Genomic DNA, 21658 nt, shown 5'->3' on the forward strand with positions numbered 1-21658 from the left:
CACCTCCAACCATCTCATTTGCAGCCTCCTCAGCACTGGTCAATGTTGCTAGGGTAAGTGTTTCTCCTCCAGTCATTGCGCCCTCCCTCTTATTATGGGCTACCTTTTCCTGCAAGGAGGGACACAAGTGATGTTTCAGCCACATTGATGGAGTGAGTATGAATAATCTCTACCATAGAATCTTTGAGGGAGATGAAGATGGGGTAAGATGCCAAGAGGAAGGCAGCTCCCTGTGCGTTGTTAGTTGTTGTCACTACATGACAGTGAGAGCGAGTCTAAGGGGTGCATAGGCAGGATGCTGAAGTGATTCAGTGCAGAGACAGAGATGGATAGGTAAGGTTGCAAGGGAAGTAAGAGTAAGGTAGGATGTGAAGGAGGAGGCTTACAATGCAGAGTGCTGGTGATGAGAAGAGAAGGGAAGCTGATTGAAGGCAAGTGTGATGGGATACTCATTTTTGATGTTCGCACAAGAACATTAAACCTTTTTTGGCACTGGATCCATGACCATGCATAAATTGACCTTGTGCTCACCTCCTGAGCAATGCGCAGCCAGGCTGCCTTGGTCTGGTGAGGAGGCTTCCTCTGGCCATCAGGAGGGAAGAGAATCTCCTTGTGCCCTCTGACAGCATTCACAAGAACTTGGAGGGACTCACCATTAAAACGAAGAGCTGCCTTGCCTCTGGAAAAAGTCATTGCATATAAATCAACTCCAGGAAACCACAATGGAAAGGCTTAGGCTGGATGGCAGCTTTAAAAGCAGCTGCTATTATGACATCATCAGAGGCAGCCAGCCGACCCGACCCCACTCATTGGACCGGCCAGCGCGCCTCCATGAAATGAATAAGGTCATTGAATCAAAATTGGACATCTGCAGCTGATCCTGCCAGAAGCAGTTCCTGAACCCACTCACCACGCAACCCGCCTCCAACCCACCTCAGGAATTAAAATCAATATCAAAGTATTTGTTTAATTTCCCTGCCATTTCCTTATCCCTATTATAATTTCTCCTGTCTCAGCCTGTAAGGGACCCACATTTACTTTCACTAATCTTTTCTTTTTACATACCTATAGAAATTTTTACAGTCTGCTTTTATGTCTCTCGTTACTTTACTCTCATTTTCCATTTTCCCTTTCTTTATCAATTTCTTGGTCCTCCTTTGCTGAATTATATTATCCTCCCAATCCTCAGGCTTACTACACTTTTTGGCAGCATTATAAGCCTCTTTCTTTTATCTAATACCATCTTTAACTTCTCTTGTTAGCCACGGTTGGTCCACTTTTTCTGTGGGGTTTTTGTGCCTTAAAGGAATGTATATTTGTTGTAAATTATGTATTAATTCTTTAAATGCGAGCCATTGCTTGTCCACTGTCAGACCTTTTAATGTAGTTTCTCAACCTACCTTAGCCAACTCGCCCCTCATACCTACGTAATTTGCTTTGTTTAGATTTAAGACCCTAGCATATTATGGTCACTCTTCCATAAAGGCCCCTTTACTAAAAGGTTATTACTAACCCTTTCTCATTGCACAATACTAACTCTAAAATAGCCTTTTCCCCAGTTGGTTCCTCAACATACTGATCTAGAAAACTATTTTGCATACATTCCATGAATTCGTCCTCCACACTATTACAGCAAATTTGGTTTGCCCAGTCTATATGTAGATTAAAGTCCCCCATGATTACCGTATTACCCTTGTTACATGCACCTCTAATTTCCTGATTTATACACTGCCCTACATTACAATTACTGTTTGGGGGCCTATAAACAACTCCCACCAATGTTTTCTGCCCCTTACTGTTTCTTAGCTCCACCCAAACTGATTCTATTTCTTGATTTTCAGAGCTAAGATTCTTTCTCTCTACTGTCTTTATCCCATCCTTTATTATCAGAGCTACCCCTCCTCCTTTTCCATTTTGCCTATCCCTTCTAAAAGTTATGTATCCTGGAATATTTAGTTCCCAACCGTGGCCACTTTTTTTGCAACCACGTCTCCATTATGGCTATTATTAGATCAAACCTGTCCATTTCTATCTGCGCTACTAATTCATCTATTTTGTTGTGAATGCTTCACTTCACACTGAAAAGGGGCCTTGCTGGTCAGAAGGTCTGCCCCGCCCCAGATCATCTCCCAAAAACACTCCAGCAGATTTTCTGGCCAAGAAATATAACTGTAACTAGTCTTGAATTGCTTGGGTTTTGAGGGCCGTATTGACAGTGCTTGGGGACATGTGGCAATAGGGCCTCTGGCCGGACACCACTGAAGTAGGGAATTGCTTGTGGGGCTGGCAAAAGGCTGATTTTATTTGGAAACTTTTCAAAGTTTTATGTTAAACTCAAGATGGCATGTGATTCCAGATAAGCTTTATTTTTCTGGCTTTCGGGGTTATTTTCCTGAATTTTGTCTTTCGTTTTTCCTTATTTTCAGTGGTGTTACCAATTACCATTGGAACCTACAGCTAAGTACTGTGCTCCAACCCTGTATGATTTGGGGGGCTCCCAAGAAATACAAATAGAATAGCAATGAATACCAGTGTCAAGTTGGCGCTATCCCCACATTCATTTTCACTACCAACAAGTGGGTGGGGATCAATAATCCTGGTGGCAGTGCCTTAATGCCAATGCTAGACAGAGGGGCAGAATCAGAAAAATGGGAAGTTACAGTGGTTACCACACCATACATTGTCTGTAATGCAAAACCATTGTCAGTTACCACCAGCAATGAAATTCACCCTCTGTTGCAACTATCTCGAGAAATGACATCCCTCACCTTGATAAACACACAAAACTGAAGAAAAAATTGAGGCCAATTGAAATAATTTGCACTCTGAAAGTGTCTTCTGATTTATTGTATCACGTACATCAAAGAATTCAATCACATGTAAGCCACACTGGCAATGTAATTTTTGTGCAGTTACTATTCTGATCATACTTTCCACAATCACAAATAAAATAAAATGAATTAATTTTCATTAAAAAGCAAAGCTCCAGTGTCTAACTTGCTCCAGTGGGCTTGCCCATTCTCCATTCGTCGCTGGGCTCTGATTGAATCAGCCCAGGTTGAAGTAAGTGTTCTCTTTGTCTCTAGAGTTTGGTCAATCTCAACCAAGTTCCTAGTGGGCATAGGGGCTACAGCAAAAAAGTGTCCATGATTCAGAATAAGTTTGTAAAACATTGCAAAACCTACTCAAAAATGTCATTGGAATAGCTGTTTAGGAAATAGAAAAATTCGTTCAGGTGCAGTAAGGTTTATTTTTGCAGGAAAGAAATCGTAGTATGGAGCAGTTGAATTGCACTCTGATGAGGTTGGTTAGCCTCCACTGAGACCCACCTAACTAGGCAACTTGGCACAGAGTAGGACTGTGTAACAAGGGTGTGGTAAACCACTGTTATAGTTATCACTGTATATTGTTCTCACTGTTCTCACTGTCACATCACTACACGAGGTCGCCTCTTGTCGCACTGTTATACCTGGGCTGACCACCTCCGACTCCGCCCATTACCTGCCCAGGTATAAAGGTAGCTGACTGGCTAGTATTCCTCCCTGTTGGATCGGATCACCCACGAGGGTGGGCTCTGTTATTTAGCCAATAAAAACCTTCAGTTACGTTCTTAACTCGTCGCCTTTTATTGGACTAATTGATAGGCATATCAATTTTATTGGCTAAATTTTAAAGATGTCTGATAATGAACAGCAACAGCAAGGAGCTCACCCAGCAGCACAGCAACAGCAGCCTCCAGACAACGGGCCACACCAGCCGGCTTGGCTGCAAGCCTTGAAACCACCATACCTGGATCTAAACCCACAGGCACCAAACTCAGCCAACGACTTCAAACACTGGCTGGACTGCTTCGAATCGTACCTGGAGGAAGCCGTCGTCCCTCAGAGATCCAAACTAAGAGTCCTGAAAGCCCAAGCGAGCCCGAGAGTATATACACTCATCCAGGACATGACTACGTACGACGACGCCATCAACCTACTGAAACAGCAGTACCGGAGCCCGGTAAACTACATGTACACTAGGCATCTCTTAAGATCTCGCCAGCAACAGCCAGGAGAATCGATAGCTGAATTTTCACGAGCGCTGAGACAACTCGGCAGGAACTGTGACTTTAAAGCGGTGACGGCTACTGCGAACATGGAAGACAATGTCCGCGACGCCTTGGTGAGAGGCCTACGTTCCGACTACACACGGCAAAGACTGCTTGAAGCTAAGGACATAGACCTGGACAAGGCCGAAGCCCTCGCCCTCACCCTAGAGGCCACCCAGCAAGACCAGGAAGCGTTTGCCAGGTACTATTCGCGACCCTGGGACTCGGGCCCGACCCCCACCCCACCACCCTTCACAGCGCTGCCCCCGGGACCTACCTCAGCGTCTGCATCACGGATCCGACCGGGCCCGCTAGCCCCGGTACCGGCCCCGGCATCAGGCAACCCCGATCGGGCCGCTGGCTGCTTCTTTTGCGGCCAGGAGAAGCATCCGAGGTCGCGCTGCCCAGCCAAAAACTCGACCTGCAAAACCTGCCTCAAGAAAGGCCACTTCTCCAAGGCCTGCAGAAGCAAATCCTCAGAAGCCAGCAGTGCCTCATGCGAACCCTGGGGGCGGCCATCTTTGTGCGGGGCAGCCGAAGCCTGCAGAGCCTCATGGGAAAACCAGGGGCGGCCATCTTTGTGCGGGGCAGCCGAAGCCTGCAGAGCCTCATGGGAAAACCAGGGGCGGCCATCTTTGTGCGGGGCAGCCGAAGCCTGCAGAGCCTCATGGGAACAGCAGGGGCGGCCATCTTTGTGCGGGGCAAACGATTTAAACAGAGCCTCATGTGAACTACGGGGGCCGCCATCTTCGCCGCCATCTTGTCATGACAACGACGCGCTCATCTACACCCTAGCTTCCGTGACCCTGGATCAAGCCCGCCCGCACCACCTGGCCAGCTCAATGATGGACATCAAAGTCAACGGCCACGCCACGACCTGCCTGTTCGACAGCGGAAGCACGGAGAGCTTCATCCACCCAGACACGGTGAGCCACTACTCCCTCCCCGTCCTGCCAACGCGCAGCCGCATCTCGATGGCATCGAGGTCGCACGCCACAGACATCAGCGGCTACTGTGTCGTGACATTGTCGGTTAAAGGGACAGAGTATAAAAATTTTAAACTCCTCGTACTCCCCCAGCTGTGCGCTGCCGTCATACTAGGGCTGGACTTCCAATCCCACCTCCAAAGTGTAACCCTAGCATACGGTGGACCCCTCCCCCCACTCACAGTCGACAACCAGCGAAAGTTAAACCGCCCACCGCGTAACACCTGCAGCCTATCCACCCTCAAGGTACCGCCACCTTCCCTGTTCGCTAACCTCACCCCCGACTGCAAACCTGTCGCTACTAAGAGCAGGCGGTACAGCGCTGGGGACAGAGCCTTCATTAGCTCTGAGGTGCAGCGACTCCTGAAAGAGGGCATTATTGAGGGGAGCAGCAGCCCCTGGCGTGCCCAGGTGGTGGTAGTCAAGACCGGCGACAAAAATCGCCTGGTTATCGACTACAGCCAGACCATAAACAGATACACCCAGCTGGACGCATACCCCCTCCCCCGCATATCGGACATGGTCAATGAGATTGCACAATACCGCGTATTCTCGACCATCGACCTCAAGTCGGCCTACCACCAACTCCCCATCAGCCCGGAGGACAGCCAGTACACCGCCTTCGAGGCGAATGGCCGCCTCTACCAATTCCTTAGGGTCCCCTTTGGTGTCACCAACGGGGTCTCGGTTTTCCAACGGGAGATGGACCGGATGGTTGACCAGAACGGACTACAGGCCGCTTTCCCCTATCTCGATAACGTCACCATCTGCGGCCGCAACCGGCAGGACCATGACGTGAATCTGGAGAAATTCCTCCGTACGGCCAAACGGCTGAACCTCACCTACAATAAGGAGAAATGCGTGTTTAACACAGCGCGCCTTGCCATCCTTGGCTGTGTAGTAGAGAACGGAGTCATCGGCCCCGACCCCGAAAGAATGCGCCCCCTCATGGAGCTACCCCTCCCCCACTGTCCAAAAGCACTTAGGAGAACCCTGGGGCTTTTCGCCTACTATGCCCAATGGGTACCCAATTATGCGGACAAAGCCAGACCCCTCCTGAAAACCACATCCTTCCCCCTCACGGAAGAGGCGTGCGCGGCCTTCTCCCTCATTAAGGGAGACATAGCCAAGGCCACAATGCACGCAGTGGATGAGTCAATCCCCTTCCAAGTGGAGAGCGATGCATCCGACTTCGCCCTAGCCGCTACCCTTAACCAGGAGGGTAGGCCGGTAGCCTTCTTCTCAAGGACCCTACAGGGCCCCGAGACCCGACACTCGTCGGTCGAGAAGGAAGCCCAGGCAATTGTGGAGGCAGTACGGCGCTGGAGGCACTACTTGGCAGGCAAACGATTTACCCTCCTCACCGACCAACGCTCGGTTGCCTTCATGTTTAATAACAAGCTGAGGGGCAAGATCAAGAACGACAAAATCTTGAGGTGGAGAATCGAGCTTTCCACCTATGATTATGAGATCTTGTACCGGCCCGGTAAACTGAACGACCCCCCTGATGCTCTTTCACGCATTACATGCGCCAGCGCGCAAAGTGATAGACTTCAGACCCTCCACAATGACCTCTGCCACCCCGGAGTCACCAGACTCTACCATTTCATTAAGGCCCGCAACCTGCCATACTCCATCGAGGAGGTCAGGACCATGACCAGGAACTGCCAGATCTGTGCTGAGTGCAAACCGCACTTCTATAAGCCGGACAGAGCAAGCCTGATCAAGGCCACCCGCCCCTTCGAGCGTCTGAGCATCGACTTCAAGGGGCCCCTACCGTCATCCGACCGTAATGTGTACTTCCTCAACATCGTTGATGAGTACTCCCGTTTCCCCTTTGCCTTCCCCTGCCCAGACATGACCAGTAACACGGTCATTAAATGCCTGAACAAACACTTCGCCTTGTTCGGGTTCCCGAACTATATACATAGTGACCGGGGCGCCTCCTTCATGAGCGAGGAACTCCGTCAGTTCCTATTGGAGAGGGGTATTGCAGCAAGCAGGACCACCAGCTACAACCCCCGAGGGAACGGCCAGGTGGAAAGAGAGAACGCGACGGTATGGAAGGCCACCCTCTTAGCCTTAAAGTCTAAGGGCCTCCCAACCTCCCGCTGGCAAGAGGTCCTCCCGATTGCGCTGCACTCCATCCGGTCACTACTTTGCACTGCCATTAACACCACCCCCCATGCTCGAATGTTTGTCTTCCCCAGGAAGTCGACTACGGGAACCACCCTACCAACCTGGCTGACCTCTCCGGGACCCGTCTTGCTGCGAAAGCACGTGAGGGCCCATAAAACGGACCCCCTGGTCGAGAAGGTGAACCTCCTGCACGCCAACCCCCAGTACGCCTATGTGGCTTACCCAGACGGACGGGAGGACACTGTCTCCTTACGAGACCTCGCACCCTCACCCCCCCCTCCCAACCCCCCGAGTCCAGCCGAGGTAGACGGCATGCCGGAACCCCACGAGCCTTTGCCGACTACGCAGACACCAGCTTTAACACCGGATAATGTAACACCGCCGCTGCGACGATCGGAGAGGCTAACGAAGCCTCCGGACAGACTGACATACCAGAGCTGGTAATACACTTCACCCCGCCGGACTCTAATCTAAACAAGGGGTGAATGTGGTAAACCACTGTTATAGTTATCACTGTATATTGTTCTCACTGTTCTCACTGTCACATCACTACACGAGGTCGCCTCTTGTCGCACTGTTATACCTGGGCTGACCACCTCCGACTCCGCCCATTACCTGCCCAGGTATAAAGGTAGCTGACTGGCTAGTATTCCTCCCTGTTGGATCGGATCACCCACGAGGGTGGGCTCTGTTATTTAGCCAATAAAAACCTTCAGTTACGTTCTTAACTCGTCGCCTTTTATTGGACTAATTGATAGGCATATCAAAGGGCATGACTCGCATTGCTGAGTCAGAGTAAAGAGAGCTGTATTTTGTATCCAGCAATTCTTACCAAATCCGTCAATGCTTGACACTGACACTGGGTGCCCAAGGTGAAGTAGTGTTCAGTTCCCTATCACTAACATCCTTCACCTTGATCAGCTTAAGATTTTTCCAACATTTCTTAAAAGAGTCAAAATCTAATTTGAAATCACATATTCCCAGTGTTTTCCCTCTTCTTATTGTAAAAGATTCATGCAATGAATGATTCAGTCATTCTGCATATTGTTCACTTATTGCTTTTTGAAGACATTTTGTACATTGAATCAAACCAGAGAAGCTCACCCATTAGAATGTCACATAGTAATAGAGCCGAGAGAACGACATCTATACATTCAACCAACTCAGCTATCCCTCAAAATTCAATTCAGAGATGAGCTTCAAAGTCAAGACTCTTTTATACATTCATGTCAATTATTAATACAGCTCACTGGGGGGCTGTATTTCAGAATGTTCATAACCGCAAGACAACGTGATATTCCAAAATACAATTTTAGAACAAAATTGTTTCGAACACTTGTTTTGTTTTGGGAGGGTGAGTGACCGTTTGGAGGAAATGAAACATGAGTATTTCCACCATTGGACTGAAATAATAGCTGATGAGTAGCATAACCATGGTCGAAACATTCATCCACAACCAACCTCTGCTTTACCACAAGTTTATTTTTAGTTTTTATGTAAATTATGTTTTTGTGTAAATTATGTTTTTGTGTATATTTTAAAATCCATTGTAAAGATGACTATTTTGAAGGAAGTATAGTGGAGAGCTAGGTAGTGGTATTCATTTTGATCTGCTCTAACAAACAGCCAGCACAGACACGATAGACCCAATAGCCTCCTTCTCCTAGAATAGTACAGAACAGAAGGCGGCCATTCAGCCCATCGAGTCTGCGCCGACTCTTTTGATGAGCAATCCAGTCAGTCCCACTCCCCAGCTCTTTCCCCGTATCCCTGCAATTTTTTCTCCTTCAAGTATTTATCCAATTCCCTTTTGAAGGCTACTATTGAATCTGTATCCACCACCCTATCAGGCAGTGCATTCCAAATCCTAACCACTCGTTGTGTAAAAAGTTTTTTCTCGGGTCGCCTCTGGTTCTTTTGCCAACCACCTTAAATCTGTGCCCTTCAGTTATCGACCCTTCAGCCATTGGAAACAGTTTATCTTTATTTACTCTATCTAAATCCTTCATGATTTTAAACACCTCTATCACATCTCCTCTTAGCCTTCTCTGCTCCAAGAAGAACAACCCCAGCTTCTCCCATCTATCTGCGTAGCTATATTCCCTCATCCCTGGAACCATTCCAGTAAATCTCTTCTGTATCCTCTCCAAAACCTTCATGTCCTTCCTGAAGTGTGGTGCCTCAAAATGGACATAATACTCCAGCTGGGGCCAAACTACTGTTTTATATAGGTTTAGCACAACTTCCTGGCTTTTATACTCTATGCCTCTATTTATAAAGCCCAGGATCCCATAGGCCAAGGGTTCTGAGGCTTCTGAGGCCCCATCCCATGATAATAATTCCACAGACCCCCTGTGACAAGTATTTTTACTGTATAAAAAGTTATACAATTAAACATGTATATTCATTATTATTTTTGTTTTACTTGCAGTAATGCGACTAATTAGGAAGAAAAATACCAATCATATATTAACCCCACTCCCTTTAATCGGTAACTGGAAAATAGATGCAAATTTATTTTTCCACTACCGTCAAGTCAGAGACAAATTAATACAGGATATGACCTGAACCAGGCCCTAAACCCCAGCATTACTGGCATCCACCGGAGTGAGTGGGTGTAAAGAGGACGCTCTCCTTTGGTGGCACTATGGTTACTGCTGGTTATTTATTAATCACTGGCTGCTGCTCCTTAGCAAATGAATTGAGGAAGTCCGCTATCTTTTTGGTACGGCTGGTGATAACTGTTGGCCCAGTCCTGGTGTATATATCTCTGCACTGGACCACCCTACCTGCCACGTCTGAAGCACAATGATGTCCCCCGACCTGACCCCACCTGTAATTGCTGCGCTGATTGGTGCTTTAGATGGGCAGTGTGAAGCCAAACAAACCGAACAACCAGATTGGCCACATCTAACCCAGAAGTGCGAGTTAGGCAAATATAATTGGTCAGATTGAGATGACGGATGAAACAAGAGTTTCTATTGGTCATATGTGAAGGAGGGCTCAGACTTTGGAGCAAAACAAGAATCTAATTGGTTAATTAGAATCATACAGGACAGAAGGCGGCCGTTCGGCACATCACCTTGTGCCAGCTCTTTGAAAGAGATCGCCAATTATTCCCACTCCCCTGCCCTTTCCCCATAGTCCTGCAATATTTACCACTTTCATGTATTTAAAGCACATATTAAAATGAGAATATGGTAAGGTCATAAAAAGTACAGCATTTATAAACTACTTCCACTTTTCGCCTCATGTTTCCATCGCCAAATGAACATTTTCAGAAATTTCCAACCATGATCCTAAAATAAATGTATTTTCCATTTAAAAAGAAAAAAAAGAGTGAAGGTAAAATTCACTTTACAAAAGTAGTACAAAGAAAATGCCCCATACAACAAAAAGTATCAGACCTCTGATTAAATTATCCAACTGTGGATGGAAGATTATTTCTGGAGCTATTGGTTCATACCCTATAGGTTTTCCCACTGCAGACAAGCTCTGCGCTTTCTTTAAATTCATTCACGTGGTACCCATCAGTAAAACGAGGTCACTTTCGCCATTGCTGCGAGCTGTCTCCGTAGTTCTCTGTCTCCTTCTGTGAGTGTACGTGGAAGCAACTCTGTCCACCTTTTCGTCGATTGATAAGAGGTTGCATCTGGATTTTGATTGATTTCATTGAAGAAGCACCAAGAAATATGATTGGTTTAACTTGGGTTAGTGCTATTTTGGTGGACCCCTTGAAATCTTCTCGCGAAGGGACTGCGGACCCCCGGTTGAGAATCCCTGCCATAGGCTTTAAAAACTGCTTTGTTAACCTGCCCTGCCACCTTCAAAGATTTGTGCACAAGTACCCCCAGGTCTCTTTCTTCTTCCACCCTCTTTAAAATTGTACCATTTAGCATGTATCGTCTCTCCTCATTCTTCCCACCAAAATTTATCACCTCACACTTTTCTGCATTGAATTTCTCTGCCATGTGTCTACCCATTCCACCAGCCTGTCTATGTTCTCTTGAAGTCTAGTACCATCTTCCTCACTGTTTACTAAACTTCCAAGTTTTGAGTCACCTGCAAATTTAAAAATTGTGCCCTATACCCCCATGTCCAAGTCATTAATGTATATCAAAAACAGCAGTGGTCCTAGTACTGAAGCTTGGAGAACTCCACTGTATACCTCCTTCCAGTCCAAAAAAACACCCATTCACCACAACTCTGTTTTCTATCCCTTAGCCAATTTTGTATCCATGCTGCTACTGCCCCTTTTATCCCATGGGCTTCAACTTTGCTAACAAGCCTAATAAGTGGTACTTTATCAAACGCCTTTTGAAAGTCCATATGCACCACAACACTGCCCTCATCCACCCTCACTGTTACCTCATCAAATAACTCAATCAAATTAGTCAAACACCATTTTCCCTTAGCAAATCCATGCTGGCTCTCCTTGATTAGTCCATGCTTGTCCAAGTGGCTGTTAATTTTTTTCCAGGATTATTGTATTAAACCTAATTTAGATCTCTTTGTATTTTCTATGATCCCACATAATTTTGTATTATTTCTAACTCTGTCTCTCCCAGTTCTCTGTGCACCTTGCATCTACTTTTTAATACTAGATCTTGGTGCCCAACCTCCTGCCGAATTAGTTTATACCCTCCCCATAGCACTAATTAACCTGCCCACAAGAATATTGGTTCCCAGCTCTGTTAAGATGCAACCCGTCCATCTTGCATAGGTCCCTCCTGCCACAGAACTGAACTATAAACTTCTATGATACTATGTGATATGTTGCTCACTTTTGTAAGAGATTACTAGCCATCTTGAAAAATCATTTACAGGGGGATTCAATAAATTTTTTTAGAGTCAACCACAGTGCAATAGTATTCAGTTTGACTAGGGCTCCTTGATGCCATGCTCGGTTGAATACTGCCTTCATGTCGAGGGCAGCTACTCTTACTACTCCTCTGGCACTTAGATATTATGTTCATATCTGTATCAAGGCTGTGATGAGGTCTATAACTGAATGGTTTTGCAGAACCCAAACTTAGCATCAATGAGCAGATTATTGAGAAGTAGATTGCACTATTGATGACTCCTTCCATCTTTTTACTGATGGGAGCTCAGCTCAGTAGCACATGGGATTCTGAGGTTATGAATGCTCCGGTACAATCTGTGACATTGACTGGGAAGGAAACCTAAGGAGCAGGAACTATTTACAATGTCAGCTAGGAAAGGAGGTTTGATCAGCAGTTTAGTAGGAATAGGAACATAAGAAATAGGAGCAGAAGTAGCCCTGGCCTCCCGGGCTGCAATGTGGTCGGGTGCTGATGTCCTCTGTCCTGTGCAGCATCAGTTGATTGCAGAGAAGGTTGGTGTTGTTGTTGGTGCTGCTGGTGTGCCTGGTGCTGCTGGTATTGGGGCTGATCGTGGTCAGATTCTGAGGACCAAGATGAGACTGTATAAAAGGCACCAATGTTGATGGAATAGATGGCAGGTGAAGTACAGATGGCAGAAGCATTCTGTCAATGGTGTGAGAGTTCTTCCAAAGAGTTGATACTGGATAGAGAGTGGAAAGTGGAAAGCCTGCAGATTCTGTGTTGGAAATGGACTGAAAAACAGCTTGTGTCTGAGGAAAGTGATCATCTGTCAGGTGGGAGCTTTTACTGTACATTTGATGCTGTCAAGGAATCAGCTGGAGCAATGGCCACTGAACTCCCGCCTCAGGTTGACAGCCATGGTCCCCGAACAGCATAGTTCCCATGGCCATGAAGTAAAAGTGAAAAGGTAAGTTGAAAAAAGCCTGTTAATGATCTGCCAACAAGGCAATAATGAGATTAAAACAGAAAATGCTGGAAATACTCCGCACGTCAGGCAGCATCTGTAGAGAGAGAAACAGAGTTAATGTTTCAGGTCGATGACCCTTCATCAGAATAATGAGATTGGCCCAGAAATTCGGGTTGGAGGCTTCCCGTGGGTGCAAGCCCCTGACCTGCACTTACCTAGCGTGCCGGCCGTTGTGCTGTGGGCCCGCATGGGATTCCGATCCTGGGCCTCCTCCAACTGCCGGCACGCAGTGCTTACATATCCCAGGGGCGCAGTTAGTTCAAAGCATCCCCTGGGATCACGTGGGCCACGGAGAGCCAATGGTAGCAGGGAATCTGTATTCATAGATTTGACAGGAAGAGCTGTCAAATCTATGAATACAATTCAGCCCCAAAACATCACTAAAACTTCAAATAATTTTTTTTTTAAATATCACATTTTTAAAATAACTATAAATTACATAAAATAACTATTTTAAACAATAATTTAAATTTTTGAAAAAATTAATTACAGTTTCTAACGGGGCTAAAAATAAACTTACCTTTCTTTAAAGTATTTAAAAATAATAAACCTGTGGAAAAAATGTTTAATTTAACTTAATTCACCACTTACCTTGTTAAAAGCAGGCCTTGCGACTGCTTTTCACATGCGTAGCTCCTGGAGACTTACCCCCCCCGGAGAAAATTGCAAAAAAAATGGAAGTTCCAGGCGTATGCGCTGCCTCTCCAGTGCACGCATTCGACCTGTGAACCCCTTCCTTTAAGGGAACGGAAGTTCCGGTTTCCCGCGCATGCGCAGTGCGTGCACGAAACCGGCACTTTCATTGGGCCTACGCGTGAGTACCCAACGCGTACTCACCCATGGGGACCCAAAGTTCTGGCCCATTAATTGGGTGCCCTGCCGCTGCCTGTCGGGTCTACTCAGCGCTGACAGACCCAACATTGGGAAAGGCGCGTGGTGGCGGGTTGACAGCGGAGTCCCAACCCGCTGTCAAAAAAAAACACTTTCCCACTTGACCTGCCACCAATTGCGCCCGCTGGCCATAGAAACTTATAGCATAGAAGGAGGCCATTCAGCCCACCTTGCCTGTGCTGGCTCTTTGAAAGAACAGTCATGCTTAGTCCCACATTCTCGCTTTTTGTCTGTAACCCTGCAAGTTCCTCATCCTCTTTACTAATATTAATTACTTTAAGCTCCTCACTCCCATTAGACCCTTGGTTCCCTGCAATTTCCGGTATGTTCTTTGTGTCTTCTACTGTGGAGACAGCTGCAAAATATTTGTTTAACATCTCTGCCATCTCCTTATTACCCATTATAATATCTCCTGTCTCTACCTCTAAGGGACCCATGTTTATTTTTGCTAATTTCTTCCTTTTTACATACTAGTAAAAGCTCTTACAATCTGTTTTTATATTTCTTGCTAATTTACTCTCATTCTATTTTCTCCCTCTTTATCAATTTCTTGGTTAGCCTTTGCTGACTTTTAAAACCCTTCCAATCTTCAGGCTAGCTACTCTTTTAGGCAACATTGTAAGCCTTTTCTTTTAATCTAATACTATCTTTAACTTCTCTAGTTAGCCACAGTTGTACCACTTTTCCTATAGAGTTTTTATTCCTCAATGGAATGTATATTTGTTAAGTATTATGAATTATTTCTTTAAATGTTTGCCATTACTTATCTACTGTCATATTTTTAATCTAATTTCCCAATCTACCTCAGCCAACTTGCCCCTCATACCTCTGTAATTGGCTTTGTTTCAATTTAAGACCCTTGTTTTGGACTTAACCATATCACTCTCAATGGGGTCAAGGGAACAGGAGATGTGTCTCATGGACAAGGTGAGCTTGGAATGAGGGGAGTTAGTAGAGAAACTAGAGAAAAACATGGGATCAGGTGGGGTGGGGGGAGGGGTGATGTGGGGGTGGGGAGGAGGGGGGTGTTGGGAGGGTGGGTGGTACAAAACAGGTGGTAAATCTGATCCTGTCCGTTTTCCGACAGGCAAGTTGGGCTAAAATGACCCCCTCCCCCCATGATAATGCTTTTATTCTGAGGTGGCTGGAAGACAGCAGCAGTGATATCTTGGAAGTCAGTGGAACAGCAACAAAGCGGGTGACGGTGACCTCTGTTCCTGACCCTCATGATTAAAGGTCATTGACCTGAAACATTAACTCTGTTTCTCTCTCCACAGATGCTGCCTGACCTGCTGAGTATTTCCAGCATTTTGTGTATTTATTTCAGGTTTCCAGCCCCGGAGTATTATGCTTTCTTATAATATATATATTCAGAAGAGCAGAGCATTTAGAGTAGCTCTGTGACAAATAGGTAATATGCAGTATATGGTGGAAGGGATTTCACTTGCTGATTATCAGAATTGAAGGACGAGTAAGAAAGTAGTCACAGTCTCTGCTATAAAATGTGTTACCCCTAGAAATCTGGAAATGTTTTCTTGACTGAGTCACATACTGGTGGTCTAACTGGAATTTCATTCAACAGTACATGAGTTTCCTTTTCAAAATCAATACTAATGTAACTCTTATTTCACCTGGTATACTTTGTCTCATGGAATTTGGCCCATGTCATATTTTGATTGTCCATTATCCTACATGCATCACTGCATAAAAGCAGGCGCATAGAAAACAAAACTAATGAGATGCCACAAAATTTTTGTGGAAATGCATCACTAGCCACCTAAGAATAAAAGCATTATCCTGTGAGTATGGCACTCCATTGCCCATGCTTCACTCCCAGCATCCTATGCCCAACTTTCCCTGATAAGTTTAGGGTTCTCCTTATACAAGAGGTTTCTGGAATGAAAATGTGGATGTTGGCAGCTATGCAATAGGTATCCACCTAGTTTCGTAATACATCCAAAAAGTAACTGTAATTATTAAAAACACATGCACACAAAGTTAAACTATCAAATGATTCATTGTATACATTTGACGCCAGTTAATGGGAATGTGGTTAATGAGGGCATTCTTTTATAGAGGAAAAATTTTCAGGCACCAGCAGATTGTTAAAATGCAACATCTTTTGCTTAATGGGGACAATCTGATCAACGGAACAATCTGATTTCCATTTGGGTATAACAGGCTTTTTTTTAACAAGATCCAATAATAATGTGTGAAAATTTAATATCCATTAAGCAGGTCTTGCACTGAGTGGAGATACAGTTTTGGGGGCCAATTCAAGTCTTTTGTATCGAGCTAATCAGAGGATAATTCAATATGATACAAATCTGAAGTACAGTAACTAATACATAATGACTACACTGTCTAAACAGAAATCCCATACATGCAGAAAATTCTTAATTTGAATTGAAACCAAATTAACAGCTGAGTTGAATCAAAACACTTCATATAAGCTTTGCAAAGTAGCACAGATGGGCCTAAGTCCAAATGTAAAATGAATGTTTCCAGATTCTGATTTTAAATTAATTTGAAACAAAAGTTTTCCACAGTGGAGCTCGTTTACATAACCCTCGATGCTCTGTGCCTGATGCTTTGTGTAACAACATCCAATCCCATGATGAAGCAGCTGTATAAACCATTACGTAGACTGCACATGGAAGTTCGCTTCTCTGAATTTAACCCTGTTGTCTGTGTAAATGGTACTGACCTCATTCTAACATCAGTATTAACTATTTAGCTGCTGACTAGTTAAGGATTTACTATTTCTACAAACTTGCTTTCCTTAAAATTTTCTTTTCAGGTTTCAATATTCCAAATTCCTGTTTTTTGAAGTATTGTATGTTTTAGGTGTAGTTTGAATTTTGTGCTCATCTGTCTGAGCACTTTTTCCTTTTTCCACTAAATGGGGGTGATTTTAACTTGCTGTGCTTGACGCTAATGGACAGTAATAGCCTCAAAATGGGGTTGGTAGCCTTACTGCTCTGTTAACCCTGATGATACGGCTGGCACCATTTTGAAACCCTTTACTATGCAAATTTACATTTTAGATTGCAACTGTTCAAAGCGTGCGACGTGCATTCTCCAATCAATTCCGTGGCGATAGAGCTGGAGAGGCACTGCAGGGTGGCGTGACATTGGCCAGCCTTAATCTGTTGAGTTTAATCGAGATTATCGTTTGGCACTCAGAGCCTTAAAATCGCAGTCATCTCTTTGCTGCGGGTACGGGAGACCGGCCAGCACTCCCCACTGGTTGGGTGCCCCAGAGTTAAAATCAGCCTAGTGTCATTATCAAGCGTTCCAACATCAGGGATAGCACTGGTGTGTACAGGGTAAATCTCCCTCTACTCCACCCAAAAATACACTTCAACCCAGCCTCAGAAGAGCACGCCCAACTACTCCAGTGCAATATTTTTCCATTTTCCACATCAGTCGTCCCTGTAATGTTTCTGAGCGAACCTGACAATTAGCCCCAAATTATGGCAGTTTTGGACTTTGGACCTGTTAAAACTGAACAGAAACTGTCAAAAAAGGTAGCAGAGAGAGGAAACCCTCACTCTCTCGGTCTAAGCTTGAATAGACCCTAGATCCCAAAGGTAGAAGCAAATGGTGTTAACCTGCTGTGTTGCTGAGTTTCCTTAAGCATTTGTGATGGAACCATCCTGCCTGTGATAATGTTACCATCTGATTATCATTTATGCTTATTCTGGCAGTAACATTATAATTAATATCTGAAATGCCATAATCTATCTTTCCTTTTTTTACTGAGGCTGACTGACCTGCTGTTTATTTCCAGTATTTTCTGTTTTCACTTCAAATTTCCAGCATTTGCAGTTTTTTCCCTTTTATTCTATATTTGATGCAATTGCTGCAAACATGTCCACAATGAAGCATTTCGCAAATAGGGTTTAGTGCCTACTACTCTGTTAGACTCATTTTTATTGTAAGTCTGCTACATAGGAAACTGTAATAAACAGAAAATACTCAAAATACACAATATCTGAAAAAAGACAACAACAGGTTAATATCTCAGAGAGATTTAGGTGTCCTAGTACAAGAAACACAGAGGGTCGATTTTGCCATTTGTGGCGGGTTGGGTGCGGGTCAGGTGGTCGGTGGGTCCCGATCCCGCCTCTGCTGTCGGGCGGGAAAAAATTGCGATTTTGCCCTAATTGGGCAATTGATTCCCAGCGTGTGCGAACCCCTGGCCCAATTCGTTTTTTGGGCCTGAAATTCACCTCTGATGATGTCATTTCTCCAGCTGCATTTAAGGGCTCCAAGCAGCCTTGGTTCATTTTGTGCCTAAACGCTTGTGTTTGCTTCAGTTGAAAATAGTTTTTGGAGCTAGTGCAATGTCGACTTCAAGGCCTAAGGCCTCACCTCACTTTAATGATGACTCACTCCATGCTCTGGTGGAGGAAGCCAGAGCAGGAAAGGAGGTGCTCTTTCCATCCTCCTGGAGGAATAAACCTCGTCAGCAGACCAAAGCTGTGTGGCTGCAAGTTGCCCAGGAGGTGAGTGCCAGATCGATGTGCAGCAGAACCTGGCTGCAGTGCCGAAAGAGGTTCAATGACCTTGTCCGAACAGGCAAAGTGAGTATACCATTACCTTTACCCTCATTCTGCTCCCCATCTCCTCTCAGCACCATCACACTGTATTGTCAATCTACTCCTACACATCCCACTTTACCCTTACATCCCTTGCACCCTTAACCATTCCCTCGCTCTCTATGTGCACAATCACTTAACTATTCAACTATGCTGCCCTCACACTCCCTATCACTGTTATGCTATGACAACAACTAACAACACACAGGGAGGGCCCTTAGTATTGGGACCTCACTCCATCTTTGTGTCCTTCTAAGCATCTATGCTATGGATTATCTACACTCACTCCATCATTCTCACTCAAACTCCACTTGTTTCCCTCATTGCAGGAAAAGTGAGCCCACAATAAGAGGGAAAGGGCGAAGACCGGAGGAAGTGCAGCCTCAATAGCCCAGCTCACAGCGCAGAGATGGCGGCCCCAGAGATCGTTGGTGCCGAGGAGGATGTGGAAGTAGGGGACGGACAGAAGGGCACATCAGAGCAAGCTGGTGACAGAATATTTTGCATCTCTCTCATTGACATTGCATGAGTGACTGATATGGCTTCCAATGCTCAAACAGATTGACTTATGATCATCTGCACTAGTCAATGTGTATGCTACGTTTATATCACATATCTAACTCATGCCTTTACTCCCCACTGTCCAGGAGGAAGAGGCTGAGCCGGAAGACTCCTCAGAGGAACCTGCAACCTCTGAGGGTGCAGCATTAGCAGAATTAAGCGCACCCAGCATTAGCGCAGATACACACACCTCGGTGGGACCTTCGGGACATAGAGTAGTGTTGTCACCTGGTGTATCACAGCTCACAAGTGAGCATCAGCAGATGGAGGAGACAGGGACAGCAGTGGAGAGTCCTCGTTGGAGGCCGCAGGGCGCTCCCAGCTCTGCTCAGCTGCGTGTGGACCCTGTGCCTCCAGGTCCATCCAGAAGGAAAGCGGTGCTGTGACTCCAGGAACAGGTGCAGGAGTCTCTGGCAGGTTTTGTCTCCAGGGTCACTGCGAATGTGGAGCAGATGGAGGAGTCCATCGCGAACATGAGCAGAGCCTTTGTGGAGGCATAGGCGAATGAACATATCACCGCAGAAAGGATGGCAACCTCCGTGGAAAGAATGGCTACCTCCGTGGAAAGGATGGCTACGGTAGAGGAGAGGATGGCTGCGGCCATGGAGGAGCTTAGTCGCCAGAGTGTGGAACACATGGTGAATGTTCAGAATAGACTGACATCTCTGGAGAAGCGATGGACAGCTATTGACCAGAGAAACCAGACCTTCATGGAAGTCCTCTGGAGTAGGACTGCCAGTGTAGAAACGGGTCCTCATGGCCCCCCTGAAGTGCAGCAAGGTGCTGTCAAGCCACTTGCTAGCTCTGAATGGGGCTGACCCATGAGAGGGTTGTTGGTGGCAGAGAACAAGGAAGTGGGGGCTCCTTTCCAAGTGCTCACACTTCCATGCCACTGCAGAGCCCTCGGTCAGAGCTCCAACAGATTCCTCATCGAACTGAGATGGGCATCTCAGCCCCTGCACAGCCGCAGGAGCAGCAGACTGTTGGCGAGCCCTCACAGGCTCGCAACCCCAGAAGATGCCCGCCAAAGGTGTCAAAGCAGGAGCAGCATGAGAGTGAGCAAGGGGCCTCCACATAGGCTGAAGCCACAAGGGAAGCACCACATAGGAGCACATGTAAGAGGAAGATAAAGCACAAGTAGTCACAAGGCTAGTCACTTGGGTGTTCTGTTGTGTTTAATTGTTAAATGCCATCCTTTAGTCAATGTATTAAAATGAAGTGATGGCAAACTGTTAAAGTTCTGGACTCTGTCATTTCGGAAATGGAATTTCCATATTGAGGACTCAGGGCGAATTGTATTTGTCATGACGGTGGTCAGAGTGATAGGAAGCCACAGGTTCTTGTCCATTGTCTATGGTGTGGTAAGTTGCCAGGCACATGTGTTTGAATGGGCAACTTAAGCAAATCTGGCCAAGGTGAGTGCATCCCTTGCATCCCGGGCAGCAAGGTGCTCGCATGCTGCTGCAGCTGGTTGATGCACATCTGCAAGGTCTTCGTTCTCGTTCTTGTTCTCCTCCTCCTCCTCCTCCTCATCCTCCTCCTCATCTGAGGAGGCTATGCGTTGAGCCACTTGTGCCTCAGGCAGCTGCAAGCCACGATGCTGTGCAATGTTGTGCAGTGCACAGCAGACTACAATGATTCTAGAGACCCTGGCTGCTGAGTACTGCAGGGCTCCACCTGATCTGTCAAGGCATCTGAATCGCATCTACAGCAAGCCGATGGTTTGCTCGATATTGGATCTGGTCAAAATGTGGCTGGAGTTGTAGCGCTCCTCAGCTTCATTGGACGGCCTCCTGAACGGCATCATTAGCCATGTCTTCAGGAGATAGCCCTTGCCTCCAAGTAGCCATCCACAAATTTGGTTTGGTGGACTGAAGAGTGGAGGCATACTAGACTGGCGCAGTATGAAGGAGTCATGGCAACTGTTGTGTATGTCCCTTTAAGGGAATAACTGGTCTTAGACTGCAGTACCGGCAGTGACCACCCCTGTATAAAAGGTCCTAGCAGGCTTCTGTAGTTTCAGTTTCAAGCTGCCTCTTGTTCAGTAAAGTACCTGTTAAACTGTTCTCCCGAAGTCCGTGTATTATTGAGGCGCGGACTTTACAGTGGCGACGAGTAAGTTTGAACTCACCTGCAGTGTGGCATCATCTCACGGGGATCTCGCCTGAAAGGAAGGTCCTGGAAGGTCGTAGTCTGAGCAACGGGTGTCGACCGAGGGCAACCGCCCAAAGAATCAATCGGTGTTTGGAGAATTGCGGGAGAGACTGTGGTTCCAGCGAATCGTGCTGGTAGCAGGTAGCGCGCTGACCCTTCCGGACTGCGGCGGGCTCAAGCTCGATCGAGCGGCTCTACAAATCGGGCCGCACAGCGTCGCCGGGAAAAGAAAACAAGAGAGGGTGGAGCGCACAGGGCACGGTCGGTGCTCGAGAACAGGACAGCGGAGAGAAGCTAAACGGGGGGGAAGGAAAGCGAGACGCGCCAAAGCTGCGGGTCACCGCCATTACCCCGTAGAATGCTAGGAGCAGCGTGGCAGTAAGGGGAAGAAGCAAAAGCGT

General features: G+C 46.3%; 1 protein-coding gene across 1 annotated transcript in view; it reads left to right on the forward strand.

The window, feature by feature from the left end:
* The window catches only part of LOC147124546 (uncharacterized), a 75124-nt gene that overhangs the window by 32661 nt on the left and 20805 nt on the right, over window positions 1-21658 (forward strand). The window contains exon 3 of the mRNA XM_085981065.1: window positions 18261-18449. Within this exon, the coding sequence (XP_085837191.1) occupies window positions 18261-18449 (189 nt within the window). The remainder of the gene's footprint in view (window positions 1-18260; window positions 18450-21658) is intronic.

Source organism: Somniosus microcephalus, chromosome 1, assembly GCF_052327205.1.
Source record: "Somniosus microcephalus isolate GS21.2 chromosome 1, FLI_Smic_1.0, whole genome shotgun sequence".
Classification (NCBI taxonomy): Eukaryota; Metazoa; Chordata; class Chondrichthyes; order Squaliformes; family Somniosidae; genus Somniosus; species Somniosus microcephalus.